Source organism: Maniola jurtina, chromosome 12 (assembly GCF_905333055.1).
Source record: "Maniola jurtina chromosome 12, ilManJurt1.1, whole genome shotgun sequence".
NCBI classification, from domain to species: domain Eukaryota; kingdom Metazoa; phylum Arthropoda; class Insecta; order Lepidoptera; family Nymphalidae; genus Maniola; species Maniola jurtina.
The window spans coordinates 12,902,274-12,928,712 of NC_060040.1; the positions used below are offsets into that span (position 1 = coordinate 12,902,274).

The following is a 26,439-nucleotide window of genomic DNA, read 5'->3' on the forward strand; positions in this document are numbered from 1 at the left end:
TTGGTTATCATTTCTCTTCCTTCTGCTTGGCGGCGTTGACGGTATTATTCTTCCTTTGTCTTGTCGCCTTCTTTCTTTCTTTTCCAGATTTTCATTCGCTTTTTCAAATCTTCTCACAGGCCATTCATCCTCGTTTTTGCGCAAGAAAGAAGGGCCTTGGAACCATCTTGCTGCTTGGTCAAAGTCATTTGGCGTCCCTCTCATCGCATCGTCGGCTGGATTTTCTTTAGTAGGCACCCACCTCCATTCTCCAACGTTTGTCGATTCTTCGATTTCAGCCAGCCGGTGAGCTACGAAGGTTTTAAATTTTCGAGGATCAGATTTAATCCATTGCAACACTGTACTTGAGTCGGTCCAATATGCTCTCTTTAGCACACGTAGATCCATTTCTCGTTCTATTGTCGCTACTAACCTTGTCCCTAATAAAGCAGCCTGCAGTTCTAGCCTTGGAATCGAAATGGGTTTCGTCGGTGCGACCCTTGCTTTCCCTGCAATTAGGGTAACGTGTATCTTCCCATCAGATCCTATAGTCCGCCAATACACGGCTGCGGCATAAGCTTCTTCGCTTGCGTCTGTAAAGGTATGTAATTCTCCTTCTTGTGAGTACGGTGAGATACATCTTGCGATTTTTAATTCTTTTAGAGTAGATACTTCTTCCAAATACTTCAACCATGACTTCATATGATCTTCATGAATTTTTTCATCCCAGTCAATTTTCGTTCTCCAAACATCTTGAATTAATTTCTTCCCCTGAATCAATACAGGTGTCGCAAATCCCAATGGGTCAAATGTTGACATGACAGCGCTCATTACTTCTCGTTTGGTGGGAATTTTTTTCCCATTCATGAGTTCTTCCGAGGTATTTCGTAAACCAACATTAAAAGCCAATGCATCTTCTTTTACCAACCATCTTAAACCAAGAGTTTTTTCTTCTTTCGTGAGTTCTAAAGAATCATTCTGTATTTTTTCCCTGAATTCCTCAATTACTCTCGCATCGTTGCTAGCCCAGCCTTTCAAGTGAAAACTTGCCTGTTCATGAATTTCTTTCACTTTTGCTGCCGTTTGCTTTGCTTCTTCAGTAGTCCTGAAACTTTGCAGGTAATCGTCCATATAATGGTTCCTTTCAATTGCTTTTACTGCTTCAGGGAAAGATTTTCCGTATTCCTTAGCGTTTTTATTCATGACGTATATGGCGGTCGCTGGAGATGATGCAGCTCCAAAGATTACCGAAGTCATCCGATATTCTTCAGGTTTCTTCTTTCTATCTTCTCCACGCCATAAGAATCTAAGGCTGTCTCTATCCGCTTCTCTTATCTTTATCCTTAGAAACATTTCTTGAATATCGGCCACCACTGCTACTGGACCCTCTCTGAATCGTAACAAAACTCCAAATAGGGATTGAAGTAAATCCGGTCCTGCTAGTAGCGCATCATTAAGGCTTTTACCTTCAAATTTTGCCGCTGCATCGAACACTATTCTTGGCTTCTTCTTGATTGGATGAACGACTGCAAAATGAGGAAGATAAAAGGTTCTCCCGCTACTGGTATTTTCTGGGGCCTTTTCTGCGTAACCCTTTTCCAACAACTTCTCTATTTGCTTTGTATAAGATTCTTTTAATGCATCGTCTCGGTCTAGTTTCTTTTCAATATTCATAAGTCGTCGAAGAGCTTGATGGTAATTGTTCGGTAGAGTTTCATCTTCTTTTTTCCATAAAAGCCCTGTTTCGTATTGATCACTTGGTAGTTTCTTCGTGGTACTCTCTAGAACTTCTAAGGCTCTTCGGTCACTGTCATTACTCGGCAAATTAGGTTGTATTCCCAAAGACTCCAGTTTAAAGTGTTCTCTGACGATTTCTTCTATTTCATCTTCCTTAGTTCGGCAGTGGTTAACGAAGTTAACTACAGCATTAGCAGTTCTGTCAAATCCATGCAAAACCCATCCTAGTTTTGTAAGTGATGCCACTGGTTTGGTGGCCTTTCCTTTTAATAGTTTCCTTGTGACAATCAATCCCCAATTGTCCTGTCCTATAAGAAGCTTAGGCTTTTCACCGGGGTAAACGAGTTCTTTTCTGATTTTCAGCAAATGAGGACAATCGTTTATTACTTTCGTGCCAACTTCTTGTTCTGACAACTTCAAATCGTCTATTGTCCTGGCTTCCATTGTCATTATTTCTCCGCCGTTGACGCCTTTTATTTTCAACTTAACCCTCAAGGAGTTATTCTTCTTCATTTCGTTTCCACCAACTGTTTCTATTGTCAATGGTTCTCTCTTTCCTTCAACTCCAATCTTCTCTGCGATGGAGGAATCTAGCAGTGTAATTGTAGATCCTTCATCTAACAATGCTAACACTTGGACCTCTCCTTTTGGGCCATATAGGTTCACTGGCACCATCTTCAGATACACCTTTCCTTTAGTCACTGTGGTATTGATGGATACAATTTTCTCTTCTGGTTCATCATCACAATAATAATCATCTTCATCGTGATATGTTTTATCTTCGTAGTGGACATTGTTGCACGATTCGTTCTTCTGCTGGACTGCAGCTGGTGTGGGTCTTTCAGAATGAAGAGCTACGTGGTGATATCTCCTGCATCTTCTACAGGGTGGAGCCTTGCAGTCCAGCCTCTGGTGTCTGTAACGAAGGCACTTGAAACATATCTTAGCTTTCTTCGCAATTTCCCATCGTTCATCTACGCTTGCTTCTCTGAATTTCTTGCATTCTAATAGGCCATGATTCTCATCACATAAGTTACATGAACTCTTAACTGTGCGAATGGCTATTTCTCGACTCGTCGACGGTGATTCTTGTTTTCTCTCTTCTGGCTCTAACATAGCATGAACTGTCTTTCTTGAATTTACGTATTGCGGCGTTAAGGTATCATCAATTTCAGGTGGAGCGAAAACTCCATAATTCTGTATTTCTTCGGTAAGGAATAAATCGATTATTTCTAAGTCAGCTATTTCAGTATCTCTATACCGGCTATAAAAAGCGACGTATCTATCAAACATGTTCACTGTCATTTTTTCCCTTATGCAATTGGAAGTTTCTGGTGAGTGAAGATACTGTGGTTTCTTCAAGGTTTTGATGACAGAAATAGAGGCCTTTACCTGGCTGGCAAATCTGCAAATATCTCTTGGATCATTTTTCACTGGTTTTATCCGTTTCATTTTTTCTAACTCTGCTAGTGCTAAAGATCCAGGTCTACCAAATCTATCTTCAAGGTGCCGCATTACGATCATCGGATCATCAACGCTATTCATCAAGCTTTCCACTGCCTCTTTGGCAGTTCCTCGTAGAGCCTTGCGAAGGCGCGCTCGGTTCATTGCGTGGGAAAAGTTCTCAGCTGATTCAAAATAAGCTTTCTTGAAATTTAGCCACTCTGCACTTGCGCCACTGAATGGCGGCAACTCTATGATATCTCTATCTTTTTCGTTTAACTTCTTGATTTCCTGTACAAGTAATTGTACTGTCGATATTTCATCTTGCCTTGACGCCTGGTGCTGACTTTTATTTTGAAATTCTTCTGAAGCCTGGATTACCCATTCTTCGACATGTTGTTCTTGTTCGTAAATTTCATCTTCGGTTTCCTCTTGTTCCTGCAATGCCAATAATTTCGCTCGAGACAGCTTTTCAAGAGCTTTGGCGGTTTCATATTCTCTCTGCGCTAACTCTATTTCAATTTCCGACCTCTTTTTCCTAGGCAACGGGTGCGCGTTATCCGCACACGTAGACTTATAAGGGTTCAAAGAAGTCCTTCGTATGTCCAACACTTGTTGACGTGATCCCTTAATTTTGTCTTTCATCCTGAATGATCCAGAAGGCTCAACATTCGGTGAAACGTCGATAGTACCAGAAGTGAATACCGGAATGCCCCCCTCTGTGGGGGCAGGGTCTGTATTCCCCCTGATTACGTCCCCGATCTGTTGCACCGGGGACCCCACTGCTCTGACGTTCACACAGGGCGGAGGCGTCCTTAGCGTAGATTGACTGGTAGTGGACGTGTCTGTAGATTCGACTGGTATACTTACAGTCACATCTCTCGCCATGGTTTCCGCCGTAATCCTTGAGCGTGATTCTGATCTTGTTGTCGGCATCCTCACCTGGTTTACCTACTACAATAACCCGATCCGGCTCTTCGAAGGACCAATTGTAACGCACTGAGCACTAAGTAAACCTTATGACTGGCGGGTAGGTAGGTACGTCAAGGTACGTGCGACAACTACAGTGAAACACTTATTAAAATAAATCACTTTTATTCACACACAGAAATATATCTAATTTACAACTTAAGTCTTTCACTAATTAATAGCACACTTAATTTGACTATTTCACTTAAGAGTTCACTTTTCGGCACTTTTCACTGTTAAGAGAATACAAATACACACACACTGTCCCGTCGCCGAAAACGTCCGCTTATATAGTATTCCGAGGCTCCGTCTGTCCTTTGCATTCGTATAAGTCTATCTCTTTCTCCGACTTTTCTGGACACCTCGAGTGGGTCATAAAAACCCGCAGACAATAGATGTTTACGTTTCTGGAGTGTTTTCGACGCTGGCCTATTGTTCTTTTCGGCGTAAACAGACAGTCCTTTTGTTTTGATGCACTTATTTTGAACTTGTATTTTTTCGAACTAAATTAATAGAGAATCATCGCGAACAATCTCCCCGCGGTGCCAAAGCACCTTCTCACTTTTAAAGCGATGATTCTGTAGGAACCACCACGATGACTCGACGGACGTCTTAGCATTCCTCCGGTAGTTTGCCGGTCCGTAATTCGCGTTCTTCCTTATTATTGTTCGTTCTTTTTCCTCTGGGCTTTTCTGTTTGGTTATCATTTCTCTTCCTTCTGCTTGGCGGCGTTGACGGTATTATTCTTCCTTTGTCTTGTCGCCTTCTTTCTTTCTTTTCCAGATTTTCATTCGCTTTTTCAAATCTTCTCACAGGCCATTCATCCTCGTTTTTGCGCAAGAAAGAAGGGCCTTGGAACCATCTTGCTGCTTGGTCAAAGTCATTTGGCGTCCCTCTCATCGCATCGTCGGCTGGATTTTCTTTAGTAGGCACCCACCTCCATTCTCCAACGTTTGTCGATTCTTCGATTTCAGCCAGCCGGTGAGCTACGAAGGTTTTAAATTTTCGAGGATCAGATTTAATCCATTGCAACACTGTACTTGAGTCGGTCCAATATGCTCTCTTTAGCACACGTAGATCCATTTCTCGTTCTATTGTCGCTACTAACCTTGTCCCTAATAAAGCAGCCTGCAGTTCTAGCCTTGGAATCGAAATGGGTTTCGTCGGTGCGACCCTTGCTTTCCCTGCAATTAGGGTAACGTGTATCTTCCCATCAGATCCTATAGTCCGCCAATACACGGCTGCGGCATAAGCTTCTTCGCTTGCGTCTGTAAAGGTATGTAATTCTCCTTCTTGTGAGTACGGTGAGATACATCTTGCGATTTTTAATTCTTTTAGAGTAGATACTTCTTCCAAATACTTCAACCATGACTTCATATGATCTTCATGAATTTTTTCATCCCAGTCAATTTTCGTTCTCCAAACATCTTGAATTAATTTCTTCCCCTGAATCAATACAGGTGTCGCAAATCCCAATGGGTCAAATGTTGACATGACAGCGCTCATTACTTCTCGTTTGGTGGGAATTTTTTTCCCATTCATGAGTTCTTCCGAGGTATTTCGTAAACCAACATTAAAAGCCAATGCATCTTCTTTTACCAACCATCTTAAACCAAGAGTTTTTTCTTCTTTCGTGAGTTCTAAAGAATCATTCTGTATTTTTTCCCTGAATTCCTCAATTACTCTCGCATCGTTGCTAGCCCAGCCTTTCAAGTGAAAACTTGCCTGTTCATGAATTTCTTTCACTTTTGCTGCCGTTTGCTTTGCTTCTTCAGTAGTCCTGAAACTTTGCAGGTAATCGTCCATATAATGGTTCCTTTCAATTGCTTTTACTGCTTCAGGGAAAGATTTTCCGTATTCCTTAGCGTTTTTATTCATGACGTATATGGCGGTCGCTGGAGATGATGCAGCTCCAAAGATTACCGAAGTCATCCGATATTCTTCAGGTTTCTTCTTTCTATCTTCTCCACGCCATAAGAATCTAAGGCTGTCTCTATCCGCTTCTCTTATCTTTATCCTTAGAAACATTTCTTGAATATCGGCCACCACTGCTACTGGACCCTCTCTGAATCGTAACAAAACTCCAAATAGGGATTGAAGTAAATCCGGTCCTGCTAGTAGCGCATCATTAAGGCTTTTACCTTCAAATTTTGCCGCTGCATCGAACACTATTCTTGGCTTCTTCTTGATTGGATGAACGACTGCAAAATGAGGAAGATAAAAGGTTCTCCCGCTACTGGTATTTTCTGGGGCCTTTTCTGCGTAACCCTTTTCCAACAACTTCTCTATTTGCTTTGTATAAGATTCTTTTAATGCATCGTCTCGGTCTAGTTTCTTTTCAATATTCATAAGTCGTCGAAGAGCTTGATGGTAATTGTTCGGTAGAGTTTCATCTTCTTTTTTCCATAAAAGCCCTGTTTCGTATTGATCACTTGGTAGTTTCTTCGTGGTACTCTCTAGAACTTCTAAGGCTCTTCGGTCACTGTCATTACTCGGCAAATTAGGTTGTATTCCCAAAGACTCCAGTTTAAAGTGTTCTCTGACGATTTCTTCTATTTCATCTTCCTTAGTTCGGCAGTGGTTAACGAAGTTAACTACAGCATTAGCAGTTCTGTCAAATCCATGCAAAACCCATCCTAGTTTTGTAAGTGATGCCACTGGTTTGGTGGCCTTTCCTTTTAATAGTTTCCTTGTGACAATCAATCCCCAATTGTCCTGTCCTATAAGAAGCTTAGGCTTTTCACCGGGGTAAACGAGTTCTTTTCTGATTTTCAGCAAATGAGGACAATCGTTTATTACTTTCGTGCCAACTTCTTGTTCTGACAACTTCAAATCGTCTATTGTCCTGGCTTCCATTGTCATTATTTCTCCGCCGTTGACGCCTTTTATTTTCAACTTAACCCTCAAGGAGTTATTCTTCTTCATTTCGTTTCCACCAACTGTTTCTATTGTCAATGGTTCTCTCTTTCCTTCAACTCCAATCTTCTCTGCGATGGAGGAATCTAGCAGTGTAATTGTAGATCCTTCATCTAACAATGCTAACACTTGGACCTCTCCTTTTGGGCCATATAGGTTCACTGGCACCATCTTCAGATACACCTTTCCTTTAGTCACTGTGGTATTGATGGATACAATTTTCTCTTCTGGTTCATCATCACAATAATAATCATCTTCATCGTGATATGTTTTATCTTCGTAGTGGACATTGTTGCACGATTCGTTCTTCTGCTGGACTGCAGCTGGTGTGGGTCTTTCAGAATGAAGAGCTACGTGGTGATATCTCCTGCATCTTCTACAGGGTGGAGCCTTGCAGTCCAGCCTCTGGTGTCTGTAACGAAGGCACTTGAAACATATCTTAGCTTTCTTCGCAATTTCCCATCGTTCATCTACGCTTGCTTCTCTGAATTTCTTGCATTCTAATAGGCCATGATTCTCATCACATAAGTTACATGAACTCTTAACTGTGCGAATGGCTATTTCTCGACTCGTCGACGGTGATTCTTGTTTTCTCTCTTCTGGCTCTAACATAGCATGAACTGTCTTTCTTGAATTTACGTATTGCGGCGTTAAGGTATCATCAATTTCAGGTGGAGCGAAAACTCCATAATTCTGTATTTCTTCGGTAAGGAATAAATCGATTATTTCTAAGTCAGCTATTTCAGTATCTCTATACCGGCTATAAAAAGCGACGTATCTATCAAACATGTTCACTGTCATTTTTTCCCTTATGCAATTGGAAGTTTCTGGTGAGTGAAGATACTGTGGTTTCTTCAAGGTTTTGATGACAGAAATAGAGGCCTTTACCTGGCTGGCAAATCTGCAAATATCTCTTGGATCATTTTTCACTGGTTTTATCCGTTTCATTTTTTCTAACTCTGCTAGTGCTAAAGATCCAGGTCTACCAAATCTATCTTCAAGGTGCCGCATTACGATCATCGGATCATCAACGCTATTCATCAAGCTTTCCACTGCCTCTTTGGCAGTTCCTCGTAGAGCCTTGCGAAGGCGCGCTCGGTTCATTGCGTGGGAAAAGTTCTCAGCTGATTCAAAATAAGCTTTCTTGAAATTTAGCCACTCTGCACTTGCGCCACTGAATGGCGGCAACTCTATGATATCTCTATCTTTTTCGTTTAACTTCTTGATTTCCTGTACAAGTAATTGTACTGTCGATATTTCATCTTGCCTTGACGCCTGGTGCTGACTTTTATTTTGAAATTCTTCTGAAGCCTGGATTACCCATTCTTCGACATGTTGTTCTTGTTCGTAAATTTCATCTTCGGTTTCCTCTTGTTCCTGCAATGCCAATAATTTCGCTCGAGACAGCTTTTCAAGAGCTTTGGCGGTTTCATATTCTCTCTGCGCTAACTCTATTTCAATTTCCGACCTCTTTTTCCTAGGCAACGGGTGCGCGTTATCCGCACACGTAGACTTATAAGGGTTCAAAGAAGTCCTTCGTATGTCCAACACTTGTTGACGTGATCCCTTAATTTTGTCTTTCATCCTGAATGATCCAGAAGGCTCAACATTCGGTGAAACGTCGATAGTACCAGAAGTGAATACCGGAATGCCCCCCTCTGTGGGGGCAGGGTCTGTATTCCCCCTGATTACGTCCCCGATCTGTTGCACCGGGGACCCCACTGCTCTGACGTTCACACAGGGCGGAGGCGTCCTTAGCGTAGATTGACTGGTAGTGGACGTGTCTGTAGATTCGACTGGTATACTTACAGTCACATCTCTCGCCATGGTTTCCGCCGTAATCCTTGAGCGTGATTCTGATCTTGTTGTCGGCATCCTCACCTGGTTTACCTACTACAATAACCCGATCCGGCTCTTCGAAGGACCAATTGTAACGCACTGAGCACTAAGTAAACCTTATGACTGGCGGGTAGGTAGGTACGTCAAGGTACGTGCGACAACTACAGTGAAACACTTATTAAAATAAATCACTTTTATTCACACACAGAAATATATCTAATTTACAACTTAAGTCTTTCACTAATTAATAGCACACTTAATTTGACTATTTCACTTAAGAGTTCACTTTTCGGCACTTTTCACTGTTAAGAGAATACAAATACACACACACTGTCCCGTCGCCGAAAACGTCCGCTTATATAGTATTCCGAGGCTCCGTCTGTCCTTTGCATTCGTATAAGTCTATCTCTTTCTCCGACTTTTCTGGACACCTCGAGTGGGTCATAAAAACCCGCAGACAATAGATGTTTACGTTTCTGGAGTGTTTTCGACGCTGGCCTATTGTTCTTTTCGGCGTAAACAGACAGTCCTTTTGTTTTGATGCACTTATTTTGAACTTGTATTTTTTCGAACTAAATTAATAGAGAATCATCGCGAACAATAGGATATTAACAATATGTAAGTAATTTTTTTTATAATTTATAAGGTCCCACCATCAGATTCAGAACTCTTGATTTATGTATTATCCTTTATATATTGCTTTATATATTGATTATATCCTTTATATATTGATTATAGCACAAGTACAGGAATAAATCTGAGAACCGCGAATTTGTGGTAACACCATTTAAAAAAAATTAAAATGTGTTTGAATTTTCAAAATATGATAACTATACCAAGTGGGATATCATATAAAAGGGCTTTATCTGTACATCCTAAAACAGATTTTTATTTGTTTTTGATTTATCGTGCAAAATGTTGGAAAAAATACCGGAGTACGGAATCCTCAGTGCGCGAGTCTGACTCGCACTTGGCCGGTTTTTTTTAATCTATTGAATGTTTTTAACGTAAAGATCAGAAAAACAAAGGAAGAAAATTATTACGCGGACCCAATTAGAGGTAATTTTGGTAAAGTTCACAAATTACAGAGTTAAATGAAAAAAATGTGATAACTCAATAAAGTAAGGCTTTAAGTGTGGTGGCATAGTTAATTTCGAGTCGCAAAGTTTAATATCACCGAATAACCGTTATCAAGTTGCATTAACTGGTACTTAGTATTTTGGCCATGTTGAAACGTAGACTTATGTACCTACTGCTCCATAAACGATTCATAAAGAGTTAATAATGTGAAGTGAGTAATGTTAATTAACCAATTGCAAAGGAGGGTAATGTCTTTATGGAGTCGTATGGAAAGGGAAAGGTTGAAGGAGCAATTTGGTTCATAACCACGACCTCTACCTAAGTACATGTAGTAAGTACTACGAATTAGACACCTGAACCAAATTTTTTGCGGACTGTAACTTGATTTTGGTTATTTACAACTTGATATTTGCTCGATTACAGTGATTTTGACAGCTTCGCAATACATGATTTTTGTTTGAAATTTTTGTTAGAATATAGGCCCATCTTAGATTGTTAGATAGGTATTTACAATTTTCAAATTAACTACATAAATGTCTAGTTATATATGTGTTTTACAAGTAGGTATTTTATAGATATTTTTTGATGTTAAAAATATGATTGATGTAGAAGAACTTCTACAAAAACGATGTATCACACTAATATTATAAAGGCGAAAGTTTGTATGTGTGTGTGTATGTTTGTTACTCCTTCACGCAAAAACCACTGGACGGATTTGGCTGAAATTCAGAATGGAGATAGATAATATCCTGGATTAGCACATAGGCTACTTTTTATCCCGGAAAATCAAAGAGATCCCACGGGATTTCAAAAAACCTAAATTCACGCGGGCGAAGTCGCGGGCATCGGCTAGTGTATAATAAACAATAGCACCGTCTGTTTTATGAATAACTTATTTTTTTTACATACAATCTAAAATGAAATTCTAAACGTTTTCAGTGGAAAAAGATAGCACTAGATTTAGACTATCAATTTAGTTTAGAGATACAAGATGGTGTACAAATTATTAGATACATTATCCTTCTAAACAATTGAAGAGTGTGAAAAGACAAATGAGAAAACGTTCATCAACATCTTCAGAATTTTCGACTGCGTTAATCACTTGAGTTATTAATTAAATTGTAGGTACTTTAACATGTGGCCCTTTAACATTAATTGTTTGGAACGTCTTTATCACGCCGAACGGCACATAATTTTGAAATGTAAATTTTAAACAATCCCAATGCTTTAATTAAGTATTTGTTTTTGTAATAATTATACCCATCAGATTTTATAACTTGATCCATCTTGCGCCTTTGATTAATATCATAATAATTATGCATACGAAGCCCGGCCTCGTGTTTTATTATCTCAGATTAATGCTCGTGTAAAAGGAGTATCCACATAAAGGTCAGAAAAGGAAAGCTTGCTTCGGGCAAATAAAACAAGTTCAGAGGCTGCCTCGCAGAACGTTGTTTACATGAAGTTCACCAGACGCGAAAATATTAAGGCAGGCTACACATTGGCTACTAGCTTGAGAGGTAGTCAATCGCACGACACTTGAATTGCATAGGCCACCATCCCGCTGCTAGAATAATCAAGCGTTTGCAATTTATAATTTTTAATCCCCGACCCAAAAAGAGGGGTGTTTTAAGATTGGCATGTGTATCTGTGTATCTGTCTGTGGCATCGTAGCTCCTAAACTAATGAACCGATTTTAATTTAGTTTTTTTTGTTTGATCGAGAGTGTTCTTAGCTATAATCCAAGAAAATCGGTTTAGCCGTTTGAAAGTTATCAGCTCTTTTCTAGTTACTGTAACCTTCACTTGTCGGGGGTGTTGTACATTTTTAATTTACACTTGTATGAAAGTGTTTTTACTTACACTTCAAGGAGGTTCTAAATTTTAGAAACAATTTTAAGAGAATCCTGCCAATTCCGCAATTTTTGATATGCCAGTATTTAACTTTGTGAAATTAAAACCAGTGGTATCCACTAGATTTAAAACAGAATTTCTATAGAGACATAAAATATCTATCTCATTATCTGTCTTAAGTATGGCCAAATTTAAAGTGTCTATAGATTACGTCACGTCTGTGTGCCAGACGTGACGGAAAGCAACTAGTCGCTCATATTACGTTGGTAGTAAATGTATGGCCAGCCTAGTGGACGATTATTAATTCTTAGCTCCCATACTTAATTCGAGCCATAAAATCTTATTTTATGTAAGCGTCAATACAGTGATAGGTACTGTAAAGTTTAAAAAAGATTAAATCGACTTAAAAGGACTTGCAGACTTTAAAGTATGCGCATGCGGCGGTCAATCTTTTCGCGGTGTCATTTGTCGCTGCTGGGTAAGACATGATTTATTTTAAACTCGTGCGTGCCTGGACGGGGAATGGTTTAAAAAATCGGCCAAGTGCGAGTCGGACTCGCACATGAACGGTTCCATACCATCGTACAAGAAATAACACTTCTTAATTTTTTTAATTATCATGGCGGCCATTTTGAAATTATACTATTTGCTGTTATTTGTTTTACTAGTTGTTTGTTACGGCAATAGAAATAAACATTCTGTGAAAATTTCAACTCTTTACCTATTACGGTTCTGGAGATACAGCCCGCTGACAGACAGACGGACGGACGGACAGCGGAGGCTTAGTAATAGGGTCCCGTTGGCATCCTTCGTGTACGGAACCTCAGAAAGTGTAGTTAGTGTATGCTGCTCCTCAGCAAAATATCAGGTCCTCGCGACCGATCCTAATCAATCTATTTACATAATCTGCCAATAGGTTACTTAGCAACCTTGTTATTTGTAAAAAAATCTTATAGATTAAGGCCTCATTCGCACGAGAGCTTTTTTAATGTCCGTTAAAAAAGTGTTCAAATAGAACAAATGCATTTCCAAGTATCTGTTCACACGTCAACGCTTTTTTAACGCGCACTTTGTACTTATTGTCAGAGCAACGCCGGGTTTTAACGCTTGTGCAAGTTAGGGCTAACTAATCGACAGTTTACAGATAGGTAAATAATAATTTATTAAAAACTCTCGAGACGTAGGGCTATCTCTATATTACATCCCATGTGTAGGATATAGTACTACTTTTAAACGTTCATATTGTTTACAACCGAATTAGCACGGTTTTATGAATTTAATCACCAGTATCACAGGCGTCTTTCGTGGAAATATATTGACAATTTTCAGCCGGGGCACCAAAATAGCGTAAAATAAAATCGCTCTGAATGAACTAAACTTGCATTGTGACAGAGAAAGTTTAACTTTGTTTTTCAACTTCGCGACATGGGAATTTAATTACCGCGTTCAAAGACAGTTGATTAACGGATCGCTTAATTTAAAGTGGTGATATAAATCTTTTTATGAAACATTTTTCAGAATCCCTTGCAATCAGGCGCACAAATAAATCAGATTTAATTAAAACGACCGACGTCTCCAGCTTATACGATGTAGGTATATCTTGCTGATTCCAGAAATGAATTACGGGTCCTTTACTTGCTGTGATATTGGCCAACCTTAACTCACCTACATTTAATTCAACGTGTTCATTTATATGTAATTGCTTGTACTACATTCTCGCATAAAATGAATTGTAATAATTATATTCCACAAGCTAAATGCAAGGGTATTGACGTTTAAATGAATTGATCATGCAAAATACAACAACTGTATTTAATATACCATCGACGTCTTCATGTTTTACGTAAACGAGAAATTCATATGCAATTTATTTTGTTTCAGATTTAGCTGCGTTGCGACAACTGCTGGACAGCGAAACGGGAGGTACAACCTGTCCAAGTTGTAACATGCCCTTTGATAAGGGTAAAAAGAGAAAGCTGATTGATACGTGCGGTCATGAGCGGTGCTACTCCTGCATGTTCAGAAACGAAGCGTGCCCCATATGTGCCAGAAAAAGTCAAGGCAGGAGACAAGTCATGGAACGATATACGCCGTCACCTCAACAACAGGTCGATCGGGAATGGCAGTCCCCGTTGCGACTCCCGAAACCACCGAAACAGCCTTCAAGCCTTGCTCAAAGTTGCCCCACACCGCCACACACGAGGAGAAGATTCTTCCTCAGTCCCAAATCTCTAAGGAGTCCATTCGGCCAACGGAGCAGTCGCCATTCACACGAGAACCACGTGCCTCTATCTGGTAAGTCCTTATCGCACGACATCTCGACATTTGCATACCTGTGGGACCGCGGTGGCCTCCGGTTTGCATTGCGTTGCGTAAACATTACACGCAATGCACTTTACTTACTCCATTGATACCTTGGGCTGTTAAATTTTCATTCACGAGCCTCTCTCTTTCCGACTAGATTCTTTTATGAGCATCGAATCGAGGATGCCTCCGGTCGTAAATAATAGTGAGTGACAGACGCGGGGCCCACGCGCTCCCGCCGGATGTACGTAGGGGTTTGCAAGGGACCGGTTGTTCGGTTGTTCGCCGTGTATTTATTAGTCTAGGTGTAGAACAGACTTTTGCAACGCTGCCCTCGCAGACAGCGGGCCGGCGAACGTTATCTGGCTATCTGGTTCATTTTCTATTTCCATTAATTACATCATTCTAGTTCACGTCGAAATATAAAGCAGTCCGATCACAGCTGCGTTTCCTAATAAATTACTAGTTTCAATTCAACATAACACTTGCTCGATTGCTACCGTACTTAATCAATGGTATAACGTTTCTATCGCTGAAACGTGAATAACATTGTCCTTTATGATTTGTAGATTGGTATTATTGTCGTTTGTAATTATTATTGTTGTTGATATGTACACAATAGCATGAAGTACGGTTAAGAAAACTGACCCCATAAATTGCGGAGAGCAGAAATCAATTCCCGCGTTATTTTGATAGCAATATTTTAACAGGATTGCCGGAGGAGGGTCCCAGGAGCGCGGCTTGGCCGAGCCTCGTGTTCAATAAAATAAGGTCGCTGTGGTCCGCTTACTCGTCCGTTCCTCAAGGGCTCAACCAATTTGCAGGCACGGAATTTATTATATTCTGGAGGAATGTTGATCGGATCATTTTAACGTTCAGCATTTAAATGATTCAACATTGAATAATAACAATGAATTCATCTAAATATCACATCCATTTTGATTGCCATTTCTGTTTAGGATTAAAACTTTAATAGTAATAAACAATGATATATTGTTTCATCAACGGAGAACATTTCAAGGTTCTAAATCTGGTCTAAACAAATACCTCGGCCGGTATTCGATCCACATTCCTTCAAGCCCAATCGAGCACGGCCGCTCGATTTTTGCACATCTTTTTGCCTGTTTGCATTGCCCAGTCGGCTATTTGATGCACAGCTTTTTTATCGGAACCGGTTATGTTTTTATTTGAGTTTACATCTGTGTTTAATTTGTGTTTTTTAGCTTGTACCTCTGTATCATCTGCGAATGCTAATTTATTCATCTTACCTGTTAACACGTCCCATGTAATTGACCATCAATAAGTTTAGTGGAGTGATTAAGCAACTTTCATCATTTGCTTGTCAAGTTTCGGAACACTAGAAAGCATTTGATTGTTCCACGCATGACTCGAGGATTTTATAATTGTGTTTGAGATGACAACCAGACAAATGATGTTATAATCGATGACAAAAATTTCATATAACATGTTCCATCATATTATTCGATTGAATGCACTTGAATGCGATCTTATAGAATCAAGATAAAAGATTCAAAAGATTAGCACATACAAGATTAAAGTACCATTGCTTTAGTTTAACATTTATTACTAATTTGTATGGACTTATCTAGGTATTTGTTATTCATTCGTTACTGAACTGTACAAAACAGACAATGTTATAAAACGACCTGATTTTATAATCTTAACAGCTTTTGCCTTTCCAGATTTAAGTCTAGTCCAATGCAAATTTCAAATCCTTTGCCTTTAATAAATCTTAGGACAATCTTAAGTAATGCGTACGCCGTTAGTAGCCATGTATTACCTTTAGCGTTTATAACTTATCGCTTGCGAAGATCACCTGTCCGCTGGAAAATTACGCTTTAGTTGCCTTTCTAAGTCCTTTACAGCCCAATTTAGTCATGTTTTAGCATACAATATGTTTGATGTTAATTTTGTGGGACTGTGAATCGAGATGGTGTCTTGAAATAGGACGAAATATCCATTCCAGCACATTTTTAGGGTCCGTATCATCACGTATCATCGTTGTCTCTGTGTTTGTCTGTCCTGTCCGTCAATACCCGTCAAGGGAATGGGACCTAAAGGGTCCTTCCCGTTAACCTAGAATAGGTATAGCGCATAATTAGTTCACTCTGCAATAACAGAGTGGTAGTGGTAGTGCGAGAGAGTGACAGATCACACGTTGACGAATCACTGAGCTCTCGTATCACACACGTCATCACACCCCTCCCCCACCACTTTTCTACCACAGGAACCTACTCAGTTATGAGCTAGTAGGAACTATTATAGCATAAGTAAAGGGAAAAATCCCAAAACCGTGAATTTATGGTTACATCACAAAAATATTAAAAGCCTGACACGTACTTGACTAGATTTTTTAATGACTTTGACTTCAGTATCTACTTTTTTTTTTATAAAGAATATTACCCACTGTACTCACTGTTACATATCGAAGACGTATAATTATCTGATCAGTATCGAGTCATTCGCCTTTTTCATCGATAGCTAGACAATTATCTATATATTAACTTACGTTCAGAAAGTTTTTGCATCGCGACTTGATATCTTGGAATCTACGTTTCATCTTGATACACTGACCTCTACTAACGGCCTCTTATCGGATATCTTAACTTGTATCTGCAACGTCATATTTTTTATTAGACTTTCATCCTTTCAAGGATAAAACGTTAACCCTCGCATTTTTTAAATTGAAAATGTTACGCGCAAACTTTAAGCCAGCCTTATCTAATTAAGTACCGCGGTGAACTATCTTATAAGATTCTTTTATCACTAAAACTTCGTGGCCCCAGGGTTTCCAAGGCAAAGGGAACTCAAATATAAACATAAAAGCAAGTGGTTATTTAAAAAAATTCAAAACGCCACTGCCCTGTCTAAAATTAAATATAAAAATTCACATTTGAAAATGGCACCATACAGCCATTACATTTTTTTAAATCATAGCCAGTGTCGTTTGGAATGATATAAGGCTTCTAACGATACCCCATATATCTAAATGGATTCAGGCATTTAAAAGTTATGGCGGAATAAAGGAACACACATACACGAAGTCATGTAGTTATAAGAATAATCTTAATCGTATCGGTCTTCATATTCCGTGATTTCTCTCCGTGGACAATACAAATTTCAAACTCCTATGTTACCCCCTTAGTGGTTGAATTTACAAAAATCCTTTCTTAGCGGATGTCTACATCATAATAGCTATATGCATGCCTTTACACCCGATGCGTCCACTAGTCTGAGCTTTGCGTTGATATATCAGTCAGTCAGTCAGTTATCTTTTCCTTTTATAATATTTAGATTGTTTTCTTTTTGCATTTAATAAACTGCGTTTCACAGATAACCATCTACCATGAGAATTCATATTTTGATTGATAAATTTATTCATTCTCGCACTGGCACATCGACATAAGGCATGTCGGTAACGATTCGAATCGTTTCTCATTGAAGCGTGAACTCAATATATCGTTATTGATGTATGCGTTCTTTATTGGTGTGCAACAATCACCTTACATTGGTATATTTAAGAGATATATTACATCCTTTTGTTTATCTTATGTATGAAAATGAATACCTATTTCCCTTGGTCGCGCCATAACTTGAGAACGCGTGGACCAAAGGGAGCTATTGTGATTTTTGAAAATTCAACTCTAAGGAGTTAAAATAGGGGTTTGAAATTTTCTCTCGCCTGTCCAGTTTGGTGACGGGCGAGGGAAATGTTGAGGATAGGGAACGTGGAAAGGGAATTGCCCTTCCCGCGAACCCTAGCCCTCAGGAGGACCTGTGGGTGATGGACACGGGGTGGTCCGTTGCTCACTGTGTGGTCGTCGGGTTGGTTGGCGTGCTGTGGTTCCGGCATGCCTCTAACGGTGTTTGGGGGCGCGTAGTGACCCAGTGGTGGGTCTGCTGAGGCGCTGGCGGAGTAACGAGGTGTTTCCGGTCCCTTGTGCTCCGCCATCAGCGGTGGGATGGAACTTCGTGAGGTTTTTAGTCGGTAGGAGTCCGACATAACCACTGTGCTCCCACGTGGTCGGTGGTATCCATGACGGATTTTCCTCACGAGAAAAAAAAGGGGGGTTTGAAATTTATGTAGTCCACACGAACAAAGTTATGTTAGTTAAGCAAGTAAAGCAATTGGATGGTCGATGTAACATAATGGAAAGTTAATCAGACAATTCAAATATTCGAACGTTATATTTCCTTGAGATTCAAAACGGAGTGCGTAAAGTTATGTATTCTGGTAGACATTGGTCCGAAACCACAAAACCGAAACCTTATACCGCAGTAGCATGGCTTCAAAGCAGTTAAAACGGTTGTATTAAATAAACATTGAACTTCAAATATTGACATGTAAACACGATATTTGGAGGTGAAGGTGTATAGGCGGGCTAAAAAAATTGTTTGTTATATTACCGAGTGGATTTATTTTCAACAAAGTTTGGGCAGATTTAAAGTCGTGACTATAGATTTACTTGCCTTTACGCTTATTTGTAGGGAAAGAAATATTATAATCATGTTTCATTATCATCTTCAGCAACATCCACTGCTGGACATAGGTCTCTTGTAGGGTCTTGTCATTCTAACACCTTGAGACCCCAAAATTTATCACTTTTTCAAACTATGTGCCCTGTCCATTTCCCAGTCATGTTTAAAGATCACACTCACTTCACCGAATCACCTTATTATAAAGGCGAAATTGTGTGTATATGTGTGTGTGGGTATGTTTGTTTTACTCCTTCATGCAAAAACTACCTGACGGATTTGGCTGTTTGGAATGAAATACATAATATCCTGGATTAGCACATAGGCTACTTTTTATCCCGGAAACTCAAATAGATGGGATTTCGAAAAACCTAAATCCACGCGGGCGAAGTCGCGGGCATCGGCTAGGCGGTAATAAAATATGATCTCAAAGTGTTCTTATTAACAATAATTCAGATGTGGATAAAATCCATGTCACTTTACAGTTAACAGTAGAGATTACAAAAGCTTTCTAACCTACAATTACAACGTCTAGTTCGATCTAGTTATTCGATTTGCGTATTTAATCAGTTAATCTGACAAATTGTCGACCAATAGCAATGGCAGTGGGCGAAGGTTGGACTGATTGTTGGCGAGTCGTGTAGGCTTTGTGGTTTCTACAATATGGAACAAGGTGAAAAACGCCTGCATGGATTGACAATGTGATGACGAAATCGTTTTGCTATTATGTATTACAGAAATATCAACCAGGTAAGGTAGGTGCGTCATCATGATAGTGAAATCAGCTTTGTGGTAATGATTGATGAAGGAATCAAACTAAGTAGGTACTCGTATTTCTATTATAATAAATCGAGAAGAAGAGTTGGTGAAAACTGACTGACAGATTGTATAGTAATGATATAGTTATAACGTGTAGTTTATCTATAACAGACCATACTAATAAACTTCAAATCGAACAAGAAGCTTTAAATTCCTGGCCCCTAAATACAACAGCTGAAAATAATATTCAGGAGGGTCAACTTTTAGTTCAATCTACAGCCAATCAAGACACTAAAAGTCCATTATAATGAAAATCAAGCATTCGACCACCAGTAAAGAACATCAATTGATATTTATTATGCAATTTAGAACATTACCCACACAGCTAGTGTTAATACACTCATCACGAGATAACGGGGCAATGAGAAAAGTCGCGAGGTCACAGAATAATGGCGGGCAGTCCGACAATCAGAATGAGATGGCCGTAACCGTTACGTCATTCAAAATTTGTAGGCTGTGGTCATGGTGCAAAGGCGGGAGGAAATATGGAAACCGTTTCCTGGTAAGCCCCTTTTTGAGCAACAAATTACTGGACTACAGTCATTCAATCTGTACCTATTAGATACGTTGGTTTAAAATATCACACTAATATTATAAAAGCGAAAGTTTGTATGTGTGTGTGTGTGTGTGTGTGTGTGTGTGTGTGTGTGTGTGTGTGTGTGTGTGTGTGTGTGTGTGTGTGTGTGTGTGTGTGTGTATGTTTGTTACTCCTTCACGCAAAAACAACTGGACGGATTTGGCTGAAAATTGGAATGGAGATAGATAATATCCAGGATTAGCACATAGGCTACTTTTTATCCCGGAAAATCAAAGAGTTCCCACGGGATTTCAAAAAACCTAAATCCACGCGGACGAAGTCGCGGGCATCATCTAGTATAATAAGGAAAAGCTGACTGACTAACTGACTGACTGATCTATCAACGCACGACTTAAACTACTGAACGAACCGGGCTGAAATTTGGTATACAGATAGCTAACGATAAAGATAGATTGCGGACGTAAATATCCGCAAAGAAAGGATTTTTGAAAATTGTATCCTTAAAGGGGTAAAATAGGGGATTGAAATTTGTGTAGTCCACGCGGACTAAGATAGATAGATATATAGAAGTCTTAATTGCACACAAAAACATGTAAACGAACAACAAGAAAAAAACAATTGTGCGCAAAGGCGGCCTTATTGCTTAGAGTAATAAGGCCGCCTACTAGTTACTACTACCCTACTGGCTACTAAGCGGACTAAGTCGCGGGCATAAGCTAGTCAGTTTACAAGAATATAGATTAAAGAAAAGTTGTGCAATGACTTCGAGTAGGCGTAGGGCAAAAGAAATCCAAAACATTAAAACCGCTCATTGGTAAGCGACAAACAAACCACACATAGGTACATTAATATTATCTATCGTCCCAAATCTATTATGACAGTGTTGCACAAAATCGGTTACTTTCTACGACCTTTGGAAACAATACCGCCGATTCACGTCAAGCGTATCGAATGTGAGGCTTCGAGGCCTTGACAGTGCCATCCATTGTATAACAGTGTGCTTAGTATGAGATTTTACATCACACTGGCGTTTTTTATTTATTATGATACGTGTTAGCCTTTGACTGCAATCTCACCTGATGGTAAGCGATGATGCAGTCTAAGATGAAAGCAGGCTAACTTGGAAGGGGTATGGCAGTTTAATTAAACCCACACCTCTGGTCGGTTTCTAACGGCATCATACCGAAACGCTAAATCGCTTGGCGGTACAGTTTTGCCGGTAAAGTGGTAACTAGCCTCGGTTGAAGTCTCCCACCATACCAAGAGAGACAATTTAGAAAATATATAACCCGATTCCCGGCAACGATGATCGAGAGTCGTTAATAGAATTCGAGCATCGAAATACTTCACAGTACAAGTAAAATAGTTTATCGTGCAAAATGTCGGAAAAAATACCCTAGTACAGAAGCCTTGGTGCGCGAGTCTGACTCGCACTTGGCCGGTTTCATATGTATATACGTCACTAAGTATTATAAGTCAATAATAAGTTTGACCAAAAATTGTGGTGTCGTAAATGTTTTATAGATACAAAAATAAGTATGTATCTTATTCAATATCCTTCAACTTAGACTTTATTATCTCAGCCAAAAGTTGAACATGTGCAAAGCAAAATTTCTTACCTACTTTTTGTCATAAAGCTAGTCCAATTTACAAGAAATAAAAGATCCTATTGTGTTTGCCTTTGTCAATACAAAGGATCTTAATGGCTTTTGTGTTCTCACTCACTTAGACTAACACTGAAATATCGGTGTTAAAATATTTGTTGTAAAACTTACCTTATGCAGTTACTTTTAAAGTATACATCAAATTGTTATTAAGATGAGAGTTACTTCGTTTTAGAATGTCAAATTAGTGTATCTATTTTTCTGACTGATTTTATTGTTTTGAATCGAAATGTAAGAAAATTAATAAAATCTAACTACTGAAATCGTTTGTTCATAGCTTTCATTAGTCCGTGAGAAGTTTTGTTGTACGATAATTTGGTCAATTCCAGATCCAATGTCTCAAAATCCTGTCTTAGTACGGGTCTACGTTATAGAGAGAATCTATTGCACGTTTTCAAGCTTCAAAATCACCACCAGGCTCAGACTCTGCATTGTATTAGTAAGTCGCAGTACTATTTTTGACCGAGCGAAGTAAGGTCTTCAAGCCTACCTACGGGGTAGGCTTGAAGAGGGTAGCTCAAAGCTTCTGAATTAGAGAACATAATTACTACAAATTTAAATTTTGTAAATGTAAATCAATGGCCCGAATCTAAAAATAACAAAAAAGCTATAAAATATTATAATCTCTTTGTTGACTTCTCGAGCACATATGCTTTGTAAAGTAACCATATTGAATAAACGAAAACGAGGATTATAAACAAAACAGCTTTTTATACAAATGAAATATTTTATAATGTTATCCTGTTATGGCTGCAGGTGCATATAATACCTTTCAGGTGTTTTTGCACCCCTAACGCTTGTAAAATATTTTTTTACTGTGAATGTTTTGATAATATAGAACAATAGGATTTTACGACCCCGGTCATTAGCGAAATGTAATAAAATAGTAACTTGTATGATATCGGTGCTAACAATAGTTTCATTGAATTACTCATTACTTCCAGGACTTGATTTGTACATGATGATTGTGGAAAGTGTTGTTGAGATATAAAAATAAGATATAGAATTAAATTTACCTATAAGATGTAAGTAAATATGAATGATGGTATTATTATAATCAACTAGTAACAATTAAGAAACTTGGACTTGTCCGTACTATATATGATCTTTCATACTTATGAAGTATCTTTTTCAAGGCCAAATTTAATGGTCAACACATTAATGGTCAAATCTGGCAGATAGGCTTATATTGAGAACGTTAACGTGAAATAGACCTTAGCAGCCTTGTTTTATAGCTCAAGTTAATCCATTCATGTATAGCCATCCAGACAGAACCAAAAATTAAAATCGGTGTTATTGAATTTGGGACCTTAAATTAAGGTTATTTAGGTTCATTTTAATCTGATGTTACTGTGAGACGATCTAATTCTACGAAATTTGATAAAATGTTTCACTGCGGGTTTTTTTAGCAGGTAGGTAATTATGCTCTGAGTCTCGTTATGTATTGTACGAGTTTTTACAACGTTGATAGAATGGTACTGGACCTAAACAGCCTTGTTTTAAAGCTCAATTTCGTCCACACATCTACAGCCAGAGGTGTGAACGGAAACATTAAATCCGGTGAACCGATTGAACGGCAAATTTGAAATCAGTGAATACTGAATATTTGACCTTAAATCAAGGGCCTTTAGGTCCATTTTAATCTTGACGTTATTATGTTTGAAGGTCGAATTTTGTAAGACTTAAAATCTCATACTACGCGCATAAGTTGTAAAAGGATAACTAGAGGATGCCCGCGACTTCATCCGCGTGTATTTAGGTTTTTAAAGATCCCGTGGGAACTGTTTGATTTTTTGAGATAAAAAGTTGCCTATGTCAATTAGAGGAATGCAAGCTACCTCAGTACCAAATTTCACACAAATCGATTTTGCGCATGGGTTTTTAGGAATCCCGTGGGACCTCTTTGATTTTCCGGGATAAAAAGTAGCCTATGTCCGTCCACGGGATATAAGCTAATCCTGTACCAAATTTCATCAGAATCGGTTTGTTCGGCCGTGAAAAGGTAGCAGATAGACAGACAGACACACGTTCGCATTTATAATATTAGTATGGATTAGTATGGAAGTATGGATTTCGGTGCTAAGTAATTTAGGTATAACCGATCCAGAAAGTAAAATCGGTGATATTGAATTTGTGACCTTAAATCAAGGACATTTAAGTCCATTTTAATCTGAAGTAAACCCCTATACACACACATACGTAAAACACGCAGGTTGTAAAAGATACCTGATATCATAATTGTAAAGAGATGAATCTAAACTAAAAACAATAGGCATTAGCTATTTCTTGTTAGGTAAGTGTACAAAGCAATAAAAGTATTTAAACTATTGATTGTAAATAATATTCAAATCATTTTAATCAGTAACTAGGGAACACTTTTCACTGTTTACTATTTAATGCCAAGTGGCATCAGTGTGGATTAAAAAAGTATATAAAACAACATTTTACTTGTAAAAATAATTTTACGTACATGCAATCTTAACACGTGTGAACATGAACTTAGCGAAGTCGAATGCAGTCGATTCTGATGTTATATGTAAATACTGCAGTAAAGTACGTAGATTAAAATGCAGAAGCGATGCGATACTGATTAATCTACACTGTGGCGATTCGCAACCGGTTCAGGGGCGTCTAAGAGAGATGCCGATACAATGTGTATCGCCATCTCTAGATTTGAAATTATGGCTGTTATACCTAGGGGCCTTAAACGCCTTGTTTCAAACCTTTGATTTAGTCATACTTTTACAGATAGCCCTGCAAGCGGAAACGCTGTGAAATTAAAATCGTTAATAGGTACTTACCATGGAACTTTAGTCCCATTTTACTCTGACGTTATTATGTTTAGATCTCGAATACTATAATCGTTGAGTCAAATGTAAAATCTCATACTAAGCACGCAGTTTGTTGTTGGCAATTGAATCGTTATCTAAACCGATTTGAAAGGGCCACTGCTGGCTGTCACGGCCAGTGTAGTGGTTGGATGTCCTTATGTGTTTAGTTTTGGTGAATGTGGTTAATATAGCTGTCTTACTTAATTACTTGATGATGCTAGTGCTATTAATTACGAGTTTTAATCGTTTGAGAAAAAAATTGTCTGTACTTATAAATTAATGACTAAAAAGTTAATAATATAATGAATTTATAGAACATTGTTTCCGTTGTTGGTTCGGATTTAAAAAAAAGTACCGTAGCTACTTACGAGTTACGTACTTAGATGTCTACAAGTAAGTACAATTAATATGGCTTCAAGTAGGTACTACGTACCAATTGTAGCCATATTTTAAATTTCTAAAATGCATTTTTTAAAGTGTTGATTTTATTTTTGATAAGTAATAAAGAAAATTCAGAACCTCCCCCTTTAAGTCAGATTTGGGTTAATAACAATAGTAATAAGGGTTAGTTGGGTTAATAGTAGCTTCATAATGATAATATTGCCCAAGAGAACCTAATTGAATGAAACGGGAGTTAACCATACCGCTAAGGGATATAGCTAACTCCCGGTTTATGCCATTTCGCTGCGACATACACACAAAATACCGATAACAAAGTAATTCGCCTTCACGACGGTAATTAATTTCGATTGCGGCAGATTTGGCCAGATCTGAGGAAATTCCGATGAGATCGTTACCTACTTAAAATGACAAAAAGTGGCGCCAGTGAGACCTTCAGAATTGTCTTACTTTGTCGCATTCACGATATCGCGATCACATTTACGCGCCTTGAGGATTAAGGCCTGGTCAAACGTACCGCGCGACGACAGCGCGGCGTGTCCAACACAGTTCCGAGAAGTTATGAAAAACTAAAGGATTGTGGGTTTGATGAAAACTGCCATACCCCGACCAGGTTAGCTCACTTCCATCTTAAACTGCATCATCACTTACCACCAGGTGAGATTGCTGTCAAGGGCTAACTTGTTTCTTATTAAAAATACTGCACTGATGTCGTCGCGCTTCCCGTTGTGAGTTGTGACGTGTTTCATACCTCCTTTGCATCGTTTTCCTCATTGCTGAGGGTTGTAATCCCTTTCCACTATTCATATAATGGTAGGAGTTTTCTTGGGTGGGTGCACAGACCCTTCCATGTCATGCAGTTATTTCTTTAAATATCATTATTTCATGAAAGTGCCACATACATAATACATGAACACTCTTTCACCAGTACGCAAAGCAGATTCTACTGAAAAGAGCCAGCAAGAAACTCAGCAGTTACAGGTTTGCAAAACGCAAATTGTTACAATTTATAAATAGATATATTACTGTATTTAATAAGTCATTAGGTACATTATCTTGTGGGCCTTTTAGAATAGAATAGAATAAAATTTATTCGTTGAAACCGACACATAAACATAGTATTACAAATAATGGCGCTTAAGTATACAAAACTAAAAATAAAAAATAAAAATAAAAAATATAAAACCTAAAATATAAAATTTAAAATATAAAACTTAAAAACTAACTTAACTTAACTTAACTTAAACAGTGTATTATGTATGTATTATGTGTCGTGCCAACGAAAGGGCCCGAACTCAGCTTGATGTTGTATAATAATACAATTGAAATTGCTATGACTGCCTGCATACGACGTCGCCTTCATAAATTGCTACTGTTTCCAGGCCACCGCGGCCGCACTACTTACTGCCTTCACACATTGTCACCGTCACGCGTTGTATCTTTCGAAGCCTTTACGCGAGTTGACGATTAACCCAAGCACCTGCCCTGGTCACGAACTTCTCAGTTCGGCCTACATAAAGTACGTACGTAGGCCTACATAAAGTACATAGGCCATTCATTCGTATACTAGC

The 26,439-nt window shown here is 38.8% G+C and overlaps 1 protein-coding gene across 4 annotated transcripts in view; it reads left to right on the forward strand.

The window, feature by feature from the left end:
* The window catches only part of LOC123870222 (protein TANC2), a 300,070-nt gene that overhangs the window by 257,141 nt on the left and 16,490 nt on the right, over positions 1–26,439 (forward strand). For 3 of the 4 annotated variants that reach the window (XM_045913431.1, XM_045913432.1, XM_045913434.1), the window contains 2 exons: positions 13,698–14,111; positions 14,831–14,944. In XM_045913431.1, the coding sequence (XP_045769387.1) occupies positions 13,698–14,111; positions 14,831–14,944 (528 nt within the window). The remainder of the gene's footprint in view (positions 1–13,697; positions 14,112–14,830; positions 14,945–26,439) is intronic. The other variant, XM_045913433.1, reaches the window with a different exon arrangement.